Source organism: Lolium rigidum, chromosome 7 (genome assembly GCF_022539505.1).
Source record: "Lolium rigidum isolate FL_2022 chromosome 7, APGP_CSIRO_Lrig_0.1, whole genome shotgun sequence".
NCBI lineage: Eukaryota > Viridiplantae > Streptophyta > Magnoliopsida > Poales > Poaceae > Lolium > Lolium rigidum.
The window spans coordinates 338,695,544-338,712,698 of NC_061514.1; the positions used below are offsets into that span (position 1 = coordinate 338,695,544).

Below are 17,155 nucleotides of genomic sequence, written 5' to 3' on the forward strand. Positions count from 1 at the left end.
GCGTGGTAATAAATTGCTGCAATGATTCTAAAATCATGGTAACATACCGTACGATTTACGTTTCATTTGCAACAGGTTGGATAAATGCATTAAATCCATACCGCCATGGAAACTTCCGTTTCAATTTCCTATTGCAACTAAATCAAAAACTGTGGCATTATCCTATTGCTACAACCATTACTTCCATGGCTTTACCTTATTGCAAAAATCTTTCATATCGTGGTAACATCCTAACGCAACCACTGAATTTTTGCAACGATATCATAATTGTTTCACAAAATCTGTTGCATTACTTAGGAATCCCTATAGTGTGCCATAGACGGCTCGCACATTCCAGTTGAAGTTCCTAAACAAGAAGACCTTAACCACACCGGAAGACATGGTTACACATCACAAAATCTTCTTGCGATATGTGACTTTGATATCTGATTCACGTTTGTACTTTCCGGATGGGCTGGTTCAGCACATCATACACGCTTATTGAACCACACCATTGTGAAGTATCCACAATAGTTTCCAACCCCTCCTAATGGTAATATTGTATCTTATTATTCGCACGACTTACATATGCATTGTTGTATTCATGTCTCATATATTTATTTTATGTGCACATATACATACTATCTAGTTGATTCTGGTTATCCAAACGGAAAGGGGTTCCTAGCTCCTTACAAAAACAACCCGTATCATTTACCAGACTTTGGTCGAGAAGGTCTACCAACAAAAAAGGAAGAAATTTTCAACTATGCGCATGCTCGGATTTGAAATGCCATCGAGCGTAATTTTAGTATATTGAAAAATAAGTAGGCATATGTTGAAGGATATCCCTTCTTACGGTTTGGTTACACAGAAGAAAATTATCCTAGCTTGCATCACGCTTCACAATTTCATTAGAGACTCTCGCTTACGCTTACGTGACAAGCAGTTTAATCATTGGGACTCCGGTGAGAATTACATCCCTAAGGTGCAAAGGCAAGCAATAACAACGCCAGGTGATAGTGCTTCGGATATTCAACACGCGAGAAGCATGAACTCGATACGTGATGACATAGCGAATGCATTGCTCAATGCTAGAGCAACCTAGATCTATTTGTGCTAGCTAGGAAACTGGTATTTTTGCTACATACTTTGGATAAATATATATTTATAATAGATATGTCTTTTGGCTAAAACTACATTCACATATGTATTTCATGGATCTATGTGTTATCTATTACACGTAAATCAGTATTTATATAGGTTCTCATGGCTCTCAGGGTATTTCGGATAATTCCCTAGTTCATAGCTTAACAACCAGCCAAGTTTCAAATACTAGAACTCAAAACAACTTCTCCTACATAACACTTTTCCTGCACAGCCAGCCACAACAGCCACAACCAGCCCAAACAAAGAGTCCCAAAACCATTTAAGATGTGTTGTTTCTTATGCAAACTCAGATAGGAGCACAACGAGCAATGTACCTCCAATAATTAAAGATCTTTTATGATTCCCGATTTGTTTACAACTAGTATATGAAAAATGTTTTAAAACTGATTGTTACAATAAAAATCCAATGAAAAATGAATATTCATTAGGAACGGAAAATAAAATAAATAACAAAGGAAAATCAAAATTACAAGCACACGAGGAAGTGCAAAACCTCAAGTATATAAACATTTGCCATGAATCTTAGCAGCCTGTCTAGTTAGCATTGACGACCCGACAGCTTCTCCTAATCTCACCGTTGGCAATTGTCTTGACTTCAATAGCACCCATCCTCACCATGGCCACCTTGAACTTTTCCTCCCACTGGTTTGTATCCTTAGCGTTGGCACGCACCGCGTCGCTCGTGTCTGTCGCCATCATGAGCGCAGCATCTGACGTGAAGAGAACCTCATGGCTGAGAACGTTCTTGTAGTACATGTTGTCTAGATTGTCAGGGGTCTTGTTATCCTGTACGACCGTGTTGTCGTTTCCGGAGTTTGACCGGCACTCTGCCTGCAGAGTGCTTTTCAGAGTGGGGTCCATGTCGGAGGAGTTCGAGGTGAGGCGGTCAGAAAAGGATGAGCAGTGGGAAATCCCGATGGTGTGTGCGCCAGAGAGGGTAACCATTTCGTCGGTGTTGAGGCCCTTGGAGGCAAACCCTGCCTTGAGCTGCTCGACGGTGGCGAAAGGTGGGGGGAGGTTGAACAATGTCTCGTTTATGAAAGAGTCACGTCCATCATAGCGGCCAGCAGGCATGTCGAAGTAGACCTTCTTATTGCTAAGGAAGTAGGTGGCGTCACGCCCGGCGAAGGCCACAATGTCGGCACAAGACACGACATTGCCACACTCCTTCTCGATCCTGGCCTTGGCCGCGTCGATCACTTCAAAGCCGCGCAGACTCAGGTTCGGGATACCAAACTTCTCGGTCGCACTGTTAGGGTCAGCCGTATCCAGCAACACGGACGCGTCGCAACCCTGTATGCAAAACACCATGCGTCCATCAAGTACACACACATTGGCCCCATATTTTGCAACACATATCTTAAACAGAGTAGATGTCTTACCCTGACGAAGCAGTCGTGGAAGAATAGACGGATGAGCCCCGCCATGATGCCCTTGCTGGCGCCGCGCACAGCTTCCCTCACAATGTTCTCTGCGCGGTAGCATGTCTTCTGGTAATAACCAACTGCAAGTCCTGTGGGAGGTGTGCTCGGAGTGGGTGACGGAGGACTAGGTGTGCTGGGTGGTGGGCTTGACGCGGCAATTGGGGTGGGCGGAGGAGGGGTAGCTGTGCTTGGGCTATACGGTGGAGGAGCAGATGGAGTGACCGGGGTGGGCGGCGGAGGGCTAGGTGCGGTTGCGGTGTACGGTGGAGGAGTCGACGGCTGAGGACTAGGCGAGGGCATTGGGTTGGGATACCCGTAGCCTGCCTGGCATGGACGACCTACGCAGGCCACCAGCACGAGGACCGTCAGGGCGGCGGTGAGCTTTGCCATTGTCGCTGGGTAGAGCTCTCTCGCTCGTGTTGACCCGGTGGTGTGTCTTTGAGCTTGGGTGATTACAAGCCGCTGCTCCGCTGCCAATTTATAGCTAAAGCTATCTTGCTCCATGGCGAGGGAGCCAGAGATAACAAAGTATATGCAATCGTGCATGCAAGGAATTTTTCGAGAAACCAGCTGGGAACTGAACGTGCGGAGCACAATCGATCGAGGAAAGCTCGCGATTCCGTTGCAGCACACGCAGTTGACACTCCGTGCGTTAATTGCGTAGTACGCACGTTAATTCAGCTGATGACCACTAAAACCTGGCATGTATATCTAGTTGGTAGGCACGACATCTTTTCATAATTGGCACGCGTTATTAAATCGACAACTTCAGAATAGAGTTTCTACCGGGAGTGATGTTTTGGCACATAGGAGCATATGCTACCTTTTTTATTTAACAGCATATTAGACATATTTTGAAATGTCAAAAAATTTGGACGAACGTCTTCACGTGCTATGTGCTCATAAAGTTGTTTTATGAAAAATCAACTTGTTATGTTGTCGTAAAAAAGACAAAATTCGATGCTAAAAAAAGGCTTATCACAAGTTATTTTTTCCCTTTTTAAGTAGAGTACAAAAAATATTATTTTTTTGCGAAACTTAACACACATATATTATGGAGATGTACATGTAGATTTTTTGTCAAATTTTTTTGACACTTCAAAATATGTTCTTTTGGTAGAGGGTTCATATGCATCTAGGAGCCGAATTGAGTTTCCGGTACCATTTAACTCGTAATAATTGTCGAGATTTTAGTTTAAGTTAAACCAATTTAAACTAAAACCACGATACTTAAAAAAAGTTAAACTAAAACCACGGCGTTTGTTATCCAACTTATCTTGAAATGTCAACCGGTAAGTGTCCATCTTATGGTTGTACGATGATCCTCTTTCTCGCTCGGCCTCTCGCGTCGCTCGGCTCTGGGGCGACTCGGGAGACGACGAAACCCTAGCCACCACTAGCTTCTCCCCTCCCCTTCCTCTCCCTCGCCGCTGTTGGAGGCCGCCAGGAAACCCGCGCGGCGCCGCCGAGGATGGTGGCGGCGGGGATTTCGCTGCTTCGCCCTGGTCGCAGAGAGCTCAGACATCTGGGGTGGCGGCCTCACGAGGTGAGGGCGGCGCCGGTCCTTAGGAAGGAGGCATTCGCCGGTGCTGGCAGCCTTCTTCTCGACCGCAGGGGTGGCGAGGAGAGGGAGGTTGGGGTCGCGGTGTGGGTGGGTTGCCCCATCGCCCTCCGAGAAGATTTGAAGACGGTGACCCATGCAGGGGTTGTTCCAATCCCGCTGCCTTTGGATCTAGCTTTGCCGGATATAAAGTGCCGTTGTGGTGGTTGGCGCTGGGGCTTTGGGCTGGGGGAAACCTTTGGCCAACGGTGGTGGCCACGGTGTTGAGGGTGCTTCGAGCGCTTTCCCCTCCTTGGAGGCGATGACAAGGTCCAAACCCATCCCCTTCCTCCCCCCTCCCAGGTGAAAACCCTAAGTCCTTGTGATTGGGCGACGGCGGCGCTCTGGCGTCGTTCCCTCCCTGGAGGTGTGGCCTTGGGATGGAGGGGAGGTGAACGAGGTGCTTTGCGGGCACCTAGTGGCGGCAGTTCTTTGGTGGCAGCGTTCTACCTTGGTCGGCTCTTACCTTTCGCCATTGGTTCTGCTTCCACATCTCCTTGTCGTGTCTTCATTGGGCGGCTTCTTTCACTGCTTGCGTCTTGATGGTGGCCGGAACTGCGTTTGGTGTTGTTTGTGGGTGGTGCGTGTGAAGGATTGGTCCGGTTCGATGCTCATCTCCTTGAAATCCCGTCTTGTGTATTCATCCGTGCTCTAGGGTGAGCGGCTCCACCTCTGATGGTACGACGTCCTTCGAGCCAGGGCGTGAAGGCATGGGCTTCTTCGGAGGCAGATGCGGATGACACGGCAATGACGGCAAGTTGGGACATGGCAAAGATTGTGTCCCTCTCCGGTGACACGCCCCCCCCCCCTCCCCCCCCCCCACGGCTTCTGCTTCAAGGTTCTGCGCGCGCGGATGGATGAAGGCTTCGTTCTTTAGCGGTGTTTCTTGTTGTTTTTCTTGCTAGGTGTGCGTTGCATGTAAGCTGAAATATCAGCATCGTGTATCCGCCGTTCGAGGCTTTATTAATTTAAAGCTGGGCTAATGCCTTATGTTTAAAAAGTGTCCATCTTACCCTGAAATGTGACAAAATCTCGACAACGTCTTTTTGTTCTCATGATATAAAAGTGATTTTAAGCTGCCAAAAAAACAGTTGCTGGAAAATCAAAGCTAGTGAAAGGCGCAGATTTTCAACAGCCTCATTGTCATCAAAGGTCACAACAACTTAGATTACCAAAAAGTTTTTTATGACAGGGACCGGTGAATTGGATGAATTCCAGTAGCTTTGTCGGCGTCGCTATTTGTATGCCCCTAGATGGCCTTGAAGTCGGCTACATACCCTTTGGTCTGGCTAACTTGTCATCTATTTAGTTCATCTTTTTACATGTGGGTCCCACCTTCATTATTTGTTATGACCTTTATCCGTACAAGCGGTCTCCACCATGTCAACAGAAGATAGCTCGCGTGCCAGGTTTGAGTATTTGAGACCCCATTTTAATGCAAATTTCAATTTTTTGTCGCTCCCTAGCTACTCTGCTCCTCCTATCGCCACTGTTCCCTCTCCCACCCCCGTGCACCTCGACAAGCCTTAGAGCATCTCCAGTCGCGTCCCCCAAATCGTCCCCCAAACCGCGCCGGATTGAGCGTTTGGGGGACGTGTTTTGCTCGTGCCGCGTTTGGGGGACGTCGCTCCCCAGCCGCGTCCCCCAAACGCCGCCCCCAAATGAATATTTGTGCAGGAAAATAAAGGTTTTCATTCAATTTTGATTATATATTACAAAGTTTGAATGAAAACGGCTAGATTTCATCTAAACCTAGGCTACCGACCGCCCGGCGGCGCGTTCGACGGCCCCGCCCCGTCGTCGCCTCCCCTACGCCGCAGCTCCTCCTGCGCGCGCCTCCTCTCCTTGCGTTCGGCGGTGGCCGGACGGTGCCGCTCCCGCCGATAGTCCTCCTCCGCCCTCCCCGCTCGGGCCGGCGAGGAGGGAGAGCTCGACGGCCCGACGAATCTGCGCCTCTTCGCGGGCACGGGCGTCGTCCTGGAGCTTCTTCTCCGACTCGAAGGACTCGACGAGGGCGCGTTGCTGATCGGCCGTCTCGTCCGGGTGCGGGGCTTCGTCGTCGGACCAGTCGAAGTCATCGTCGTCGTCGTCGTCCTCCACCTCGGTCTCCTCCGCCTCGGCCTCCTCCTCCATTGGCGCCTCCTCCTCCACATCTGTTGGCGCCTCCATCATCGCCGCCGCATACGCGTCGGCCGCCGCCAACTGCTCCGCCCGCCTCCCCCATAGCGCCGTAGCGCCGACTCCCGCTGTCGACGCTCCTCCGCCGTCGCCTCGCTGCCGGAGCTCGATCGACTCACGCCGCCGGCGCTCGATCGAGTCACGCCGTTCACGGAACAGCGCCTGCCGCTCATCGCGCTGGGCGCCGGCGCTCGTCAGCCCATCGCTGCTCCATGTCCTCCCGGAACCGGCGCCGTCGCGCCTCTTGTCCCGTCGAGGCGTCGAACGCCGCAACGGTGTCGCACTGCTGCTCCTGCCACGCTGCTGCCGCCGCGGCCTCCTCGGCTGCGGAGGCGAGGGCGGAGAACGCCGCAAGATCCGCCGCTCGCTGCGCCTCACGCCGCCGGCGGGCCTCCTCCTCGAGTGCCTCCTCGAGTGCCGCACGCCGCAGCCGGCTCGTCCAATGGAGGAGACGGCGGTGGAGGAAGTGGCCATCGCCGGGGCGGTTCGCCATTGCCACCTGGTGATGGAGGAGACGGCTGTGGAGCGACGAGGGCTGTGTTTGTTGCTGGCGGGGTGTGGTGGCTACCATTGATGAGCCGGGAGACCTTTTATAGACGCCGGCGTCGGGAAGAAAGCGCGGGAACAGACGAGAAGAGGCGGGAAGATCGCGCGGGAACGGGCGGTGGCGTGCGAACGCCGGCGACGCGTGGAGGCCGCGCAGCACCGACGAGACGTCTCGCCTGCCCCTCCGTCGCCATTAAGGCAAAGATGCCGCCGTGTGTCACTGCGCGCGAATAACTTCCGTCGCGAGGTAGGCGACGGTTAGGTTAAAATTAACTGTGCCGCTGACGGGTCGGCCCCGCGCCTCCTCGCCTCGCTTTTCGTTGTGTCCGGCGTCCCCGGAACGTCCCCTGTGGGACGGGGACGGGCTCGGGGCGCCGGACACCGTATCGGGCCGCGCCGGACAAAAATGGGCTTTGGAGGACGCGGCTGGAACGCTTTTTTTGTCCGGCGCGCCCCAAATCGCTTTGGGGGACAGTTTGGGGGACGCGACTGGAGATGCTCTTAGCTTAGCCTGTTGTCCTCCGCTGCGGGAGCCTCGACGCTTTTGTGCTCTCTCTCCAGATTCCTGTCCATTTCTATGCCGTGCTCTAGCGGCTGGAAATAAAGAATGTGAGCCTTGTTCCTCGCTGGCATACCTTCGACAGTCGATGTGAATTGGAACTGAGCATAGAGATGGATCCTGCATATATAGTGATCGTGGGCAGGGGCGACACGGAGTCGGATGTTGCGTGGAGAAACGTTTTGCAGTTATGGAGCCCTTTGAATGTTCCATTCATCGTCCTTGAAAATACTTCTCTTACATTTTCATTACTTTCACTAGCGTTTCGAATCCTATACATTCGCAGTGATATCTTTTGTAACAATAGGGCGTCTCCTGCATCTGAATTTTACTGAAGATTTTTCATGGGTCTCCCCGATGGTGGAATTACAGTTAGCATCGGTTTTGATTAGTAGTTGACATTAGAAACAAAAGATCTAACTCTAGAAGAGTTGCACACCGAATTTTCAAAGTTCCCTGTAACCAAAATGAGAAATTCGTGCCAAGGTACTATGACATCAATTTGACAATTTTTGCGATGTTAGGCCAGGCTATGCAATATTTTCTCTTATATACATCGTTGTTTGTTTGCAACGACTTCTTTTCTAAGACACCCACGGGCCTTTTCCCCTATCTTATCTCTCACTCGCCATGGGCGAGAACTCCTCTGGTTTTTCTTGAACTAATGGGATGGCCCATCGATGATGATTAGATAAGACTTGTCAACTGCCCGCATAACGAAGCATTTTGACATCCAGACAATATGAGATAAACAAGAAAGAAAACCCCCAAACAAGGCCATTTAAGAGGTTCTTCCAATGCAAAGTAAGATCGAATAAGGATGAGCAATGGAGCTATAATAATTAAAGAATGATAGGATTCCATAATTGTTTCCAAGTAGTTTTATGAAAAATGTTTTAAAACTGATTGTTACAATAAAAATACAATGAAAACTGAATATAACATTAGGGAAGGAAAATAAAATAAATAACAAAGGGGAACCCAAATTACAAGCACACAAGAAAGTGCAAAACCTCAAACATAGAAACCTTTGGCATGAATCTCGTCAGCAATGGTCTAGTTTGTGTTCAAGACACGGCAGACCCTCCTAATTTCGCCATCGGCAACTGTCTTGATATCAATTGCACCCATCTTCACCATCGCCGCCTTGAACTTTTCCTCCCACTGGTTTGTGTCCTTGGCGTTTGCTCGCACCGCATCGCTTGTGTCGGTCGCCATCATGAGCGCAGCATCTGACGTGAAGAGCACTTCATGGTTGAGCACGTTCTTATAGTACTTGTTGTCCAGCTTGTCAGGGGTCTTGTTGTCCTGTACGACTGTGTTGTCACTGCCGGAGTTTGACTGACACTGTTGCTGCAGAGTGCTTTTCAGACTAGGGTCCATGTCGGAGGAGTTTGAGGTCAGGCGGTCAGAAAAGGACGAGCAGTGGGAGATCCCAATGGTGTGGGCACCGGAAAGGGTAACCATCTCATCGGTGTTGAGCCCCTTGAACGCAAACCCGGCCTTGAGCTGCTCCACGGTGGCGAAAGGTGGGGGGAGGTTGAAGAGTGTCTCATTTATGAAGGAGTCACGTCCATCGTAGCGGCCGGCAGGCATGTCGAAGTAAACCTTCTTGTTGCTGAGGAAGTAGGTAGCATCACGCCCGGCGAAGGCCACAATATCTGCACATGACACGACATTGCCGCACACCTTCTCGATCTTGGCCTTGGCCGCATCGATCACTTCAAAGCCGCGCAGACTCAGGTTCGGGATGCCAAACTTCTCCGTTGCGCTGTTAGGGTCAGCCGTATCCAGCAACACAGACGCGTCGCAACCCTGTAGGCAAACCATGATGTGTCCAATAAGTACATATGCACATGAACCCCACATAAAGAAACTTGTATTTTAAACATTGTCATACATATACGTTCTAGTGTACATGTCTTACCCTGACAAAGCAGTCATGGAAAAATAGACGGATGAGCCCCGCCATGATGCCCTTGCTGGCGTCGCGCACTGCATCTCTCACGATGCCTTCAGCTTGGTAGCATGTCTTCTGGTAGTACCCAACGGTGAGGCTCGGGGCAGGTGAGCTAGGAGTGGGCGGTGGAGGAGGAGGACTAGGTGTGCTAGGGGTGTACGGTGGTGGGCTAGACGGGGTAATTGGGGTGGGCGGAGGAGGGCTAGCTGTGCTTGGGCTGTATGGCGGAGGAGTGGATGGAGTGACCGGGGCGGGCGGCGGAGGGCTAGGTGTGGTTGGGGTGTACGGTGGAGGACTAGATGGTGTAATCGGGGCAGGTGGAGGTGGGCTAGGTGTGGTCGGAGTGTATGGTGCAGGAGTCGGCGGCGGAGGACTAGGCGAGGGCATGGGGTAGGGATACCCGTAGCCTGCCTGGCACGGACGACCCACACAGGCTACCAGTGCGAGGACCGTCAGGGCGGCGGTGAGCTTTGCCATTGTCGCTGGGTGCTCCCTCACTAGGTCGTGCTGATCCCGGTGGTGTGTCTCCTGCTTGGGTGATTACAAGCTGCTGCTCGGCTGCCTATTTATAGCTAAAGCTATCTTACATTCTTGCTCCAACGAGGGCTGTACTCTGAGGTGCAATCGTGCATGCACCGAATGTTTCAAGAACCAGCTGGGAACTGAACGTGCGGAGCACAATCGATCAATCACTCGCGATTGCATTGCAGCTTAAGCAGTTGACGCTCCGTGGGTTAATTAAACAGCTCACATTCCCTACCAGCGTTAGGCCGATGGCCACTTAAACCTATAATGTGTCTAGTTGGTATACTTGGTAGGCACGACATTCATAATTGGCATGCGTTCTTATTATTCTACTCAGTATTAAAACATCAACTCCAGAATGGAGTAACTAGTAATACATTGATCGATCGATCGATCGAATGATCGTGGCAAGTGTCCACGTTTAGTGGGAATCACGTTTATATTTTTCATCTTATCTTTATAGGTGACAAAGTCTCAACAACCTCTCTGTCCTCACGATTAGTATTGTAAGCTGTCTCGGTAAAAAAAAAGTAGCTGCAAATTCAAAGCCAATGAAAGGCTCGGATTTTCAGCCAGTTTGTACTCACAAGTCACAGCAATGGTTATTAATAGAGAGGTGTGTGTTCATAAAGGAACCACTAAATGGCATATCACAGACGACTTACTAACGTGTCACTACATGTGGTTAAACGATGGGCTGAAGCTTCACACACGGTCAATCGTGTGCCAAAGGACCCAAGATCGCGTACAGTACTCGTGTGGGAATGACTTGGCCTTCGCAGCCGATAATTTGTACCTAGCCATGTGCATTTTTGGAAAGATTTCAAACAATAAATACTATTTCATCGTTGGTGTTAAGCTAATTCGCACATGTTGCCTTTGTTTTAACCCAGACAACAAACATCGGACATGCTTTTTACTGTGTTAACTTTGTGCTATGTGTTATTTGTGAACAATAAGTTGTTGGTGATCCTGCTACCATTACCTGCGGATGCTAGCAGCTCTCAAATATCACTTGCATATTTAATACATCGTATGCATACATGCATTTCAACATAAATTTTATTGCTAGATATATGAATGAGAGAGACACACAAAGAAAATAATTTTATTTTTCTTAGTTGCGCCGTTATCTCCATGATAGGTTCGGAAGGATAGAGCTACCACAGTCTTTCCAGGACTATGACAGTCGGGATTCGGGAACATACCTAGGTTCAGCCAGCATGTATCACGGGACACCGGGTCCAAATCAATTTCTATTGATATATTACATGTAATCATAGTGAGTGACATCCCTACTCCAAATGAAAAATTATGTGTGATCTATTGGATGACACTGATTCATTTTGGCTCTAGGTCCACCCTGCTGATAGTAGCCACACATCGGTGAGAAGGATAGGGTCAGACCACACTCTGCTCTTGCTATCCTTGGGGGAGGAAAACATAGTTAAACCAAATCGGTTCTTTTTCCAAACCTGGTGGCTGGGGTGCAAGGCTTCAAAGGAACCATGCTAGCTAAGCTTTATGAGATTTCCGCTCAGAGGGAGCCGCGCCATTAAGTAGTGGCAGAACTGGTCTAGGGGAACCAAGCAATTCCTCAAAGGCCGGGGGCAAATTTGGGGAAGGAGCGGAAGGACGCTAAGGGAACCTGCTTCGTCTAATCGTCTGGCAAACTCTGTGGGTCTTGATGAGCAGGGATGTGCGCTTTTAGGTATTTCCTCGAATACCAGCTGATGCAATTTTCTAAGGAGGAGGAAGAATACTCGCGCGGAAGGGGGGATTTAACTGGATCCTCAAGGGTGACGCCAACATGACGAACTTTCATGCGATTGCAAACATAAGGCGTCAAAAATGTGCTATCCCTAATTTGGTTACGACCACGGGGATGGTCTCGGACCAACGAAAACAGCAGACACACATTTACCAGTTTTACCATTTTTTTTGGGTTCTGAGGGTGAAGCGAGGGTTTTGTCACTCAGATGTGACTTATGTCCTTTGGGAAGGCATGTGTCGAATGAAGATAATGATAACATGGCAAACAAATTTTCTCCAACGGAGCTGGAAGAGGTGCTTGCTAATATGAAAGAGGACTCGGTGTCAGGCCCAGATGGCGCTTCCGGCTGCTTTCTTTAAGAACTTCTAGGAAATTCTTAAAGGCACCATCATTGACCTCCGTAATAATGAGTTTACGATGGGGATGGCGCGCGTTTCGGGAGTAAACTTTGGTCTGACTCCATCAAGCAGTATAGGCCTATTGCACTCATCAATGTTATTTTTTGAGTTTATAGCGAAGGCTTACGCGATTAGGCTAGCACCTATTGCCCACCGTACCATTGATAGGCTCCAAACAACATTCATTAAAGGTAGGTGTTCGCATGAAGGGGTTCTGGCACTACACGAGATTATCCATTAAGTGCAGGTGAAGAAGCGAGGGGGCGTACGATAGGATGAACTTGGAGTTCCTCCGTACAGTCCTTGTCCGAAAAGGCTTTGAACCAGGGGTGGTTCACCTCCTTATGTAGCTGGTCACTGGGGGGCAGACTACAATAGATGTCAGTGGAGAGATTGGCCACTACTTTATGAACGCAGGTGGAGTGAGGCAGGATGACCCCATCTCCCCTCTGCTTCTCGATTTGATGGTGGACACGCTTGCCATGATTCTGGGATCGGCTAGGGAAGCTAGTTATATCTAGGAGTGAATAGCATAAAACCACCACTTTGATGGTGAAATTTACCGAACACCACCACTTTACGTTTGCGGGACAAAAAACCACCACATTTTGCTCAGTTTTTTGCGGAATGCGCTAAACCCGAATTGAACGTGAATTGACAGGGATTATGACCGGTGGGGTCTGCTGTAAATACCGGGTCCCACATGTCAGATCAATTAAAAAAATCTTAAATCCTAAAAAAACAAATGTGAGAGATGGAAGGCCCCTGCCGCCCAACTCCGGCGAGGCTCCGGCGACGCGCAAGCGGAGCAGGGCTGGCGGCACGCGGAACAGGCGGAGTGTCACACCTATAATACGTAAATGACACTATCGTTATGACCAAACCAACTGAGGATGGGATTACAAACCTAATTTTTTTGCTCATATGCTTCGAGAATATATCTGGGCTTAAGATAAACTTATTTAAAAGCGAGGTGGTTATAATTGGGGAAGATCAGAGGGAGCAGGGAAGGGTTGAAAACTTGATTAATTCCAAGCTTGGATCCTTCCCCATCACTTTCCTGGGTTACCGGTGAGCGATCGACTCCTATTGCTCCGGGATTGGGAGTCCCTGATCGGTGGGGTGGGGTCACATGATGGGCCCCTGGCAAGGTAAGTTCTTCTCTTTTGTGGCGAGGTTGGAGCTGAAAAACTCATGCCTCTCTAGCTTACCCACGTTTGCCATGTGTTTGTATCTACTTTATGATGGTACATATTCGGCAATGGACAAGTCAAGAAACAGGTTCTTCTAGGAAGGGGTGGGTGACCAGCGCAAGTATCACATGGTGAACTGGGCGATGGTGTGTAAACCCAAAGACCTGGGAGGCCTTGGGACAATCAACACAAAGATAATGAATGTGGCTTTGCTCATAAGTTGGTTTGGAAATTGACCCAAAACAAGCAGGGGATCTAGGTAAACCTCATCCGAGCTAAATACACCACGAATGGGGATGTGTTTTCAGCTTCAGTAACTAGATTAACTAGATGGTCTGAGGTCTGGAATAATATCCAAAAGATCAAGCATCTTTTTAAGATGGGAGCCAAACACAACGTCAACAATGGGAAGTGGACTCGCTACTAGATGGACTCCTGAATGGGCAGGGGCCCTCTATGCGATCGTTTTCCAGGTTTGTTTGTGATTTGTGCGAATCCAGATATCAAGATTAGTGATGCGAGGGTGGAGTCCCACTGGGTGCTTCGATTCCACAAGACCTTTGGAACAGCCGAGGTCATTTTCATGGATAACCTCTCACAAGAGATCGACTCGTTGAGCCTCAATGATGAGCTCCATTTTGTGACACGGAAGTTAGAGGCATCATGGTGCCCCTCAAGAAGCTCCATGTAACGTAGGTTGAGTGAGGCATGGTCCACGATTAACTTCAAGGGTGTGTGGCGCTCCAAAATCACAACTAAAACTAGAATTTTCCTATGGCAACTTATTAGAGGAAGGCTCACATCGAGTGACCAAATCTTGAAAAGGCACGGCCTCTCTAATGGGGAGTGCACGCTATGTGGTGAGTTTGAGGACTCGAACCACATTTTATTTCACTGCACCCTTGCAAAGTTTATGTGGGTGTTTGTGAGGGAGCTTCACGAGTGTGACTGGAATCCAGTAGTGGCCAGCGACCTCACGGCGATCTCATAGGGACTCTCAGGTCGAACCCGTAGGATTTTTTGGATTTGTCTAGCAGTGATGCTTTGGATGCTGTGGAACGTGAGGAAAAAACGACCATTGGAAATAAGTTCATCTTGCAGCTGGCTGACTACATTTTCAAAATGACCATCTGCTTGCAGGACTGGAGATTACTTAGTAGGGCGGGAGACAAATAAGCTCTTGATGATGTGATGGGATCACTTCAAAGCTTGTACACGAGACTACGAGAGAACCGGGCTTTTTCTCAATGCGTGTGTGTTTTGGCGGACTTTTGCTCATGTGTGAGCCTTTATGTGAACCAAGTATCTGCAGTTCTTGTGTGGGTTGTGAACTTATGTATTATGACGTTGTTTGACATGTGTGGCTTTATATAAGCAGCCGAGCTAAGACCTTATGTTTCAAGAAGGCTGGTTACAATACGACTGTAACATGCTTGATGTAAGTGACCCATACGTTGGTAATAAAATTGGTGTTGTCAAATGACTAAAAACAAGAAGATTTTTTTATATTCAGTAACTTGGCAACACAAAATATAACAAGATCGAACCCCGTAAATAAGGCCAGTTAAGTTAAACAAATATGCACTTTTCTTATGCAAAGTAAGGTACAGGCACAATGTCCAATAGGGTCCCAACATTTAAAGTACTTGTATGATTCTGAATTTTTTTGTGGCGTCTAGCGTTGTGGTGACGCTCAAAGTAGGGTTGACAAGGCCGGTGTGTTGATTCCTCCTGAAGATGGTTTTGCGGAAGATGGTGGCGGCAAGACAAGCGTGTGCCGTGGTGCACGTTGAGAGTTTGTTGGACCGGTAGTGCTACTAGCTAGTCATGTGGAAGCTAGTTGAAGCCTCCGGTCTTTAGATGAGGCGTGCCGCTGTGTTGTCAGGGCAAGTGGCCTTGTCATAGTAGTCAGATCCCATTCATCAATTTTCGTACTCGCTAGGATGGTGGCTTCGGTTTGATCATCATTTCTCTGGGGGTCAAACATCCATTTCGAGAAAAAAAAAGGTTCTTAATTTGTTTACAAATAGCTTGTATGAAGAATGTTTTAAAACAAATTGTTACACCACAAGTCCCACTAGAAATGAATACACCATTAGATAAGAAAAATCAAATACATAACAAATGGGAACCCAAAGTACAAGCACACGACGAAGTAATAGTTTATTGTTAACCACGAGCATAGAAAGCTTCAGCATGAATCTGATCAGCCGGTCTAGTTAGTGTTCAAGACACGGCAGCTCCTCCTAATCTCGCCATTTGCAACTGTCTTGATATCAATGGCACCCATCTTCACCATCGCCGCTTTGAATTTTTCCTCCCACTGGTTTGTGTCCTTGGCGTTTGCTCGCACCGCTTCGCTCGTGTCTGTCGCCATCATGAGCGCAGCGTCCGACGTGAAGAGCACCTCATGGCTGAGAACATTCTTGTAGTACTTGTTGTCTAGCTTGTCAGGGGTCTTGTTGTCCTGTACGACCGTGTTGTCGGTGCCGGAGTTTGACTGACATTGTTGCTGCAGAGTGCTTTTCAGACTAGGGTCCATGTCGGAGGAGTTCGACGTGAGGCGATCAGAAAAGGATGAGCAGTGGGAGATCCCGATGGTGTGCGCGCCGGAAAGGGTAACCATCTCATCGGTGTTGAGGCCTTTGAAGGCAAACCCGGCCTTGAGCTGCTCCACGGTGGCAAAGGGAGGGGGAAGGTTGGGGAGCGTCTCGTTTATAAGAGACACAAGTCCGTCGTAGCGGCCGGCCGGCATGTCGAAGTAAACCTTCTTGTTGCTGAGGAAATAGGTAGCGTCACGCCCGGCGAAGGCCACAATGTCGGCACATGACACGACATTCCCACATTCCTTCTCGATCCTGGCCTTGGCCGCGTCGATCACTTCAAAGCCACGCAGACTCAGGTTTGGGATACCGAACTTCTCCGTCGCACTGTTCGGATCAGCTGTATCTAGCAACACCGAAGCGTCGCAACCCTGTAGCCAAACCATCATGCATCCATTAAGTACACACACGGACATCAACACTATATTTTGCAACTCGTATCTTATAAAGTGGCATGTATTATATGTATCAGCATAGATATCTTACCCTAACGAAGCAGTCATGGAAGAATAGACGGATAAGCCCCGCCATGATGCCTTTGCTGGCGTCGCGCACTGCTTCTCTAACAATGTCTTCTGCGCGGTAGCATGTCTTTTGGTAGTAACCAACCGTGAGCCCTAAAGGAGGTGAGCTCGGAGTGGGTGGCGGAGGGCTAGGTGTGCTGGGGGTGTACGGTGGTGGGCTAGATGGGGTACTTGGGGAAGGCGGCGGCGGGCTAGGTGTGCTTGGGCTGTATGGTGGAGGACTAGATGGTGCAATCGGCGTAGGCGGAGGAGGGCTAGGTGTACTCGGAGTGTACGGTGACGGCATGGGGTTGGGATACCCGTAGCCTGCCTGGCACGGACGACCCACGCAGGCCACCAGCGCGAGGACCGTCAGGGCGGCGGTGAGCTTTGCCATTTTCGCTGGTTAGCTCCCTCGCTAGCTCGTGCTGATCCCGGTGGTGTGTATCGTGAGCTTGGGTGGTGAGCTTGGGTGGTTACAAGCCGCCTATTTATAGCTAAAGCTATCTTGCTCCAAGCCTCCAAGGAGAGGGAGCGAAGAGAAAGTGTGCGCCTCTGCACTCTGAAGTGCAAATGTGCCATCGTGCGTGCAAGGAATGTTTCAGGAAATGAACGTGCGGAGCACAATCTACCAATGGATTGCAGCTCAAGCAGTTGACATACCGTACGGGCGTTAATTAAACAGCTGTCGTCGTACCTGCGTTAAGCTGATACTGATAAGCGATTTTTTTAATAATACAAAATTT

At 49.3% G+C, this 17,155-nt stretch overlaps 3 protein-coding genes across 3 annotated transcripts; all 3 read right to left on the bottom strand.

Annotated features, from left to right (window-relative positions):
• Positions 1 to 1,680: 1,680 nt before the first annotated feature.
• Positions 1,681 to 2,960, bottom strand: LOC124669717 (peroxidase 2-like). The gene is made up of 2 exons (XM_047206282.1): positions 2,529 to 2,960; positions 1,681 to 2,439 (listed from the first exon to the last, which is right to left on the bottom strand). Exons 1-2 carry the CDS (start codon positions 2,958 to 2,960, stop codon positions 1,681 to 1,683), a joined length of 1,191 nt encoding a protein of 396 aa, XP_047062238.1.
• A 5,549-nt stretch (positions 2,961 to 8,509) lies between these two features.
• Positions 8,510 to 9,890, bottom strand: LOC124669296 (peroxidase 2-like). Its single transcript, XM_047205935.1, has 2 exons — positions 9,381 to 9,890; positions 8,510 to 9,268 (listed from the first exon to the last, which is right to left on the bottom strand). Exons 1-2 carry the CDS (start codon positions 9,888 to 9,890, stop codon positions 8,510 to 8,512), a joined length of 1,269 nt encoding a protein of 422 aa, XP_047061891.1.
• A 5,628-nt stretch (positions 9,891 to 15,518) lies between these two features.
• LOC124669348 (peroxidase 2-like) lies at positions 15,519 to 16,806 on the bottom strand. The gene is made up of 2 exons (XM_047205978.1): positions 16,393 to 16,806; positions 15,519 to 16,277 (listed from the first exon to the last, which is right to left on the bottom strand). The coding sequence occupies exons 1-2, from the start codon at positions 16,804 to 16,806 to the stop codon at positions 15,519 to 15,521; spliced, it is 1,173 nt and encodes a 390-aa protein (XP_047061934.1).
• Positions 16,807 to 17,155: the final 349 nt, after the last annotated feature.

Excerpts from the sequence above, each read along its gene's own strand:
- LOC124669717 (XM_047206282.1), bottom strand. The coding sequence starts at position 2,960 with ATGGCAAAGCTCACCGCCGCCCTGACGGTCCTCGTGCTGGTGGCCTGC. Across the intron at positions 2,440-2,528 it reads TCCACGACTGCTTCGTCAGG|GGTTGCGACGCGTCCGTGTT; the intron begins GTAAGACATCTA and ends TTTTGCATACAG.
- LOC124669296 (XM_047205935.1), bottom strand. The coding sequence starts at position 9,890 with ATGGCAAAGCTCACCGCCGCCCTGACGGTCCTCGCACTGGTAGCCTGT. Across the intron at positions 9,269-9,380 it reads TCCATGACTGCTTTGTCAGG|GGTTGCGACGCGTCTGTGTT; the intron begins GTAAGACATGTA and ends GTTTGCCTACAG.
- LOC124669348 (XM_047205978.1), bottom strand. The coding sequence starts at position 16,806 with ATGGCAAAGCTCACCGCCGCCCTGACGGTCCTCGCGCTGGTGGCCTGC. Across the intron at positions 16,278-16,392 it reads TCCATGACTGCTTCGTTAGG|GGTTGCGACGCTTCGGTGTT; the intron begins GTAAGATATCTA and ends GTTTGGCTACAG.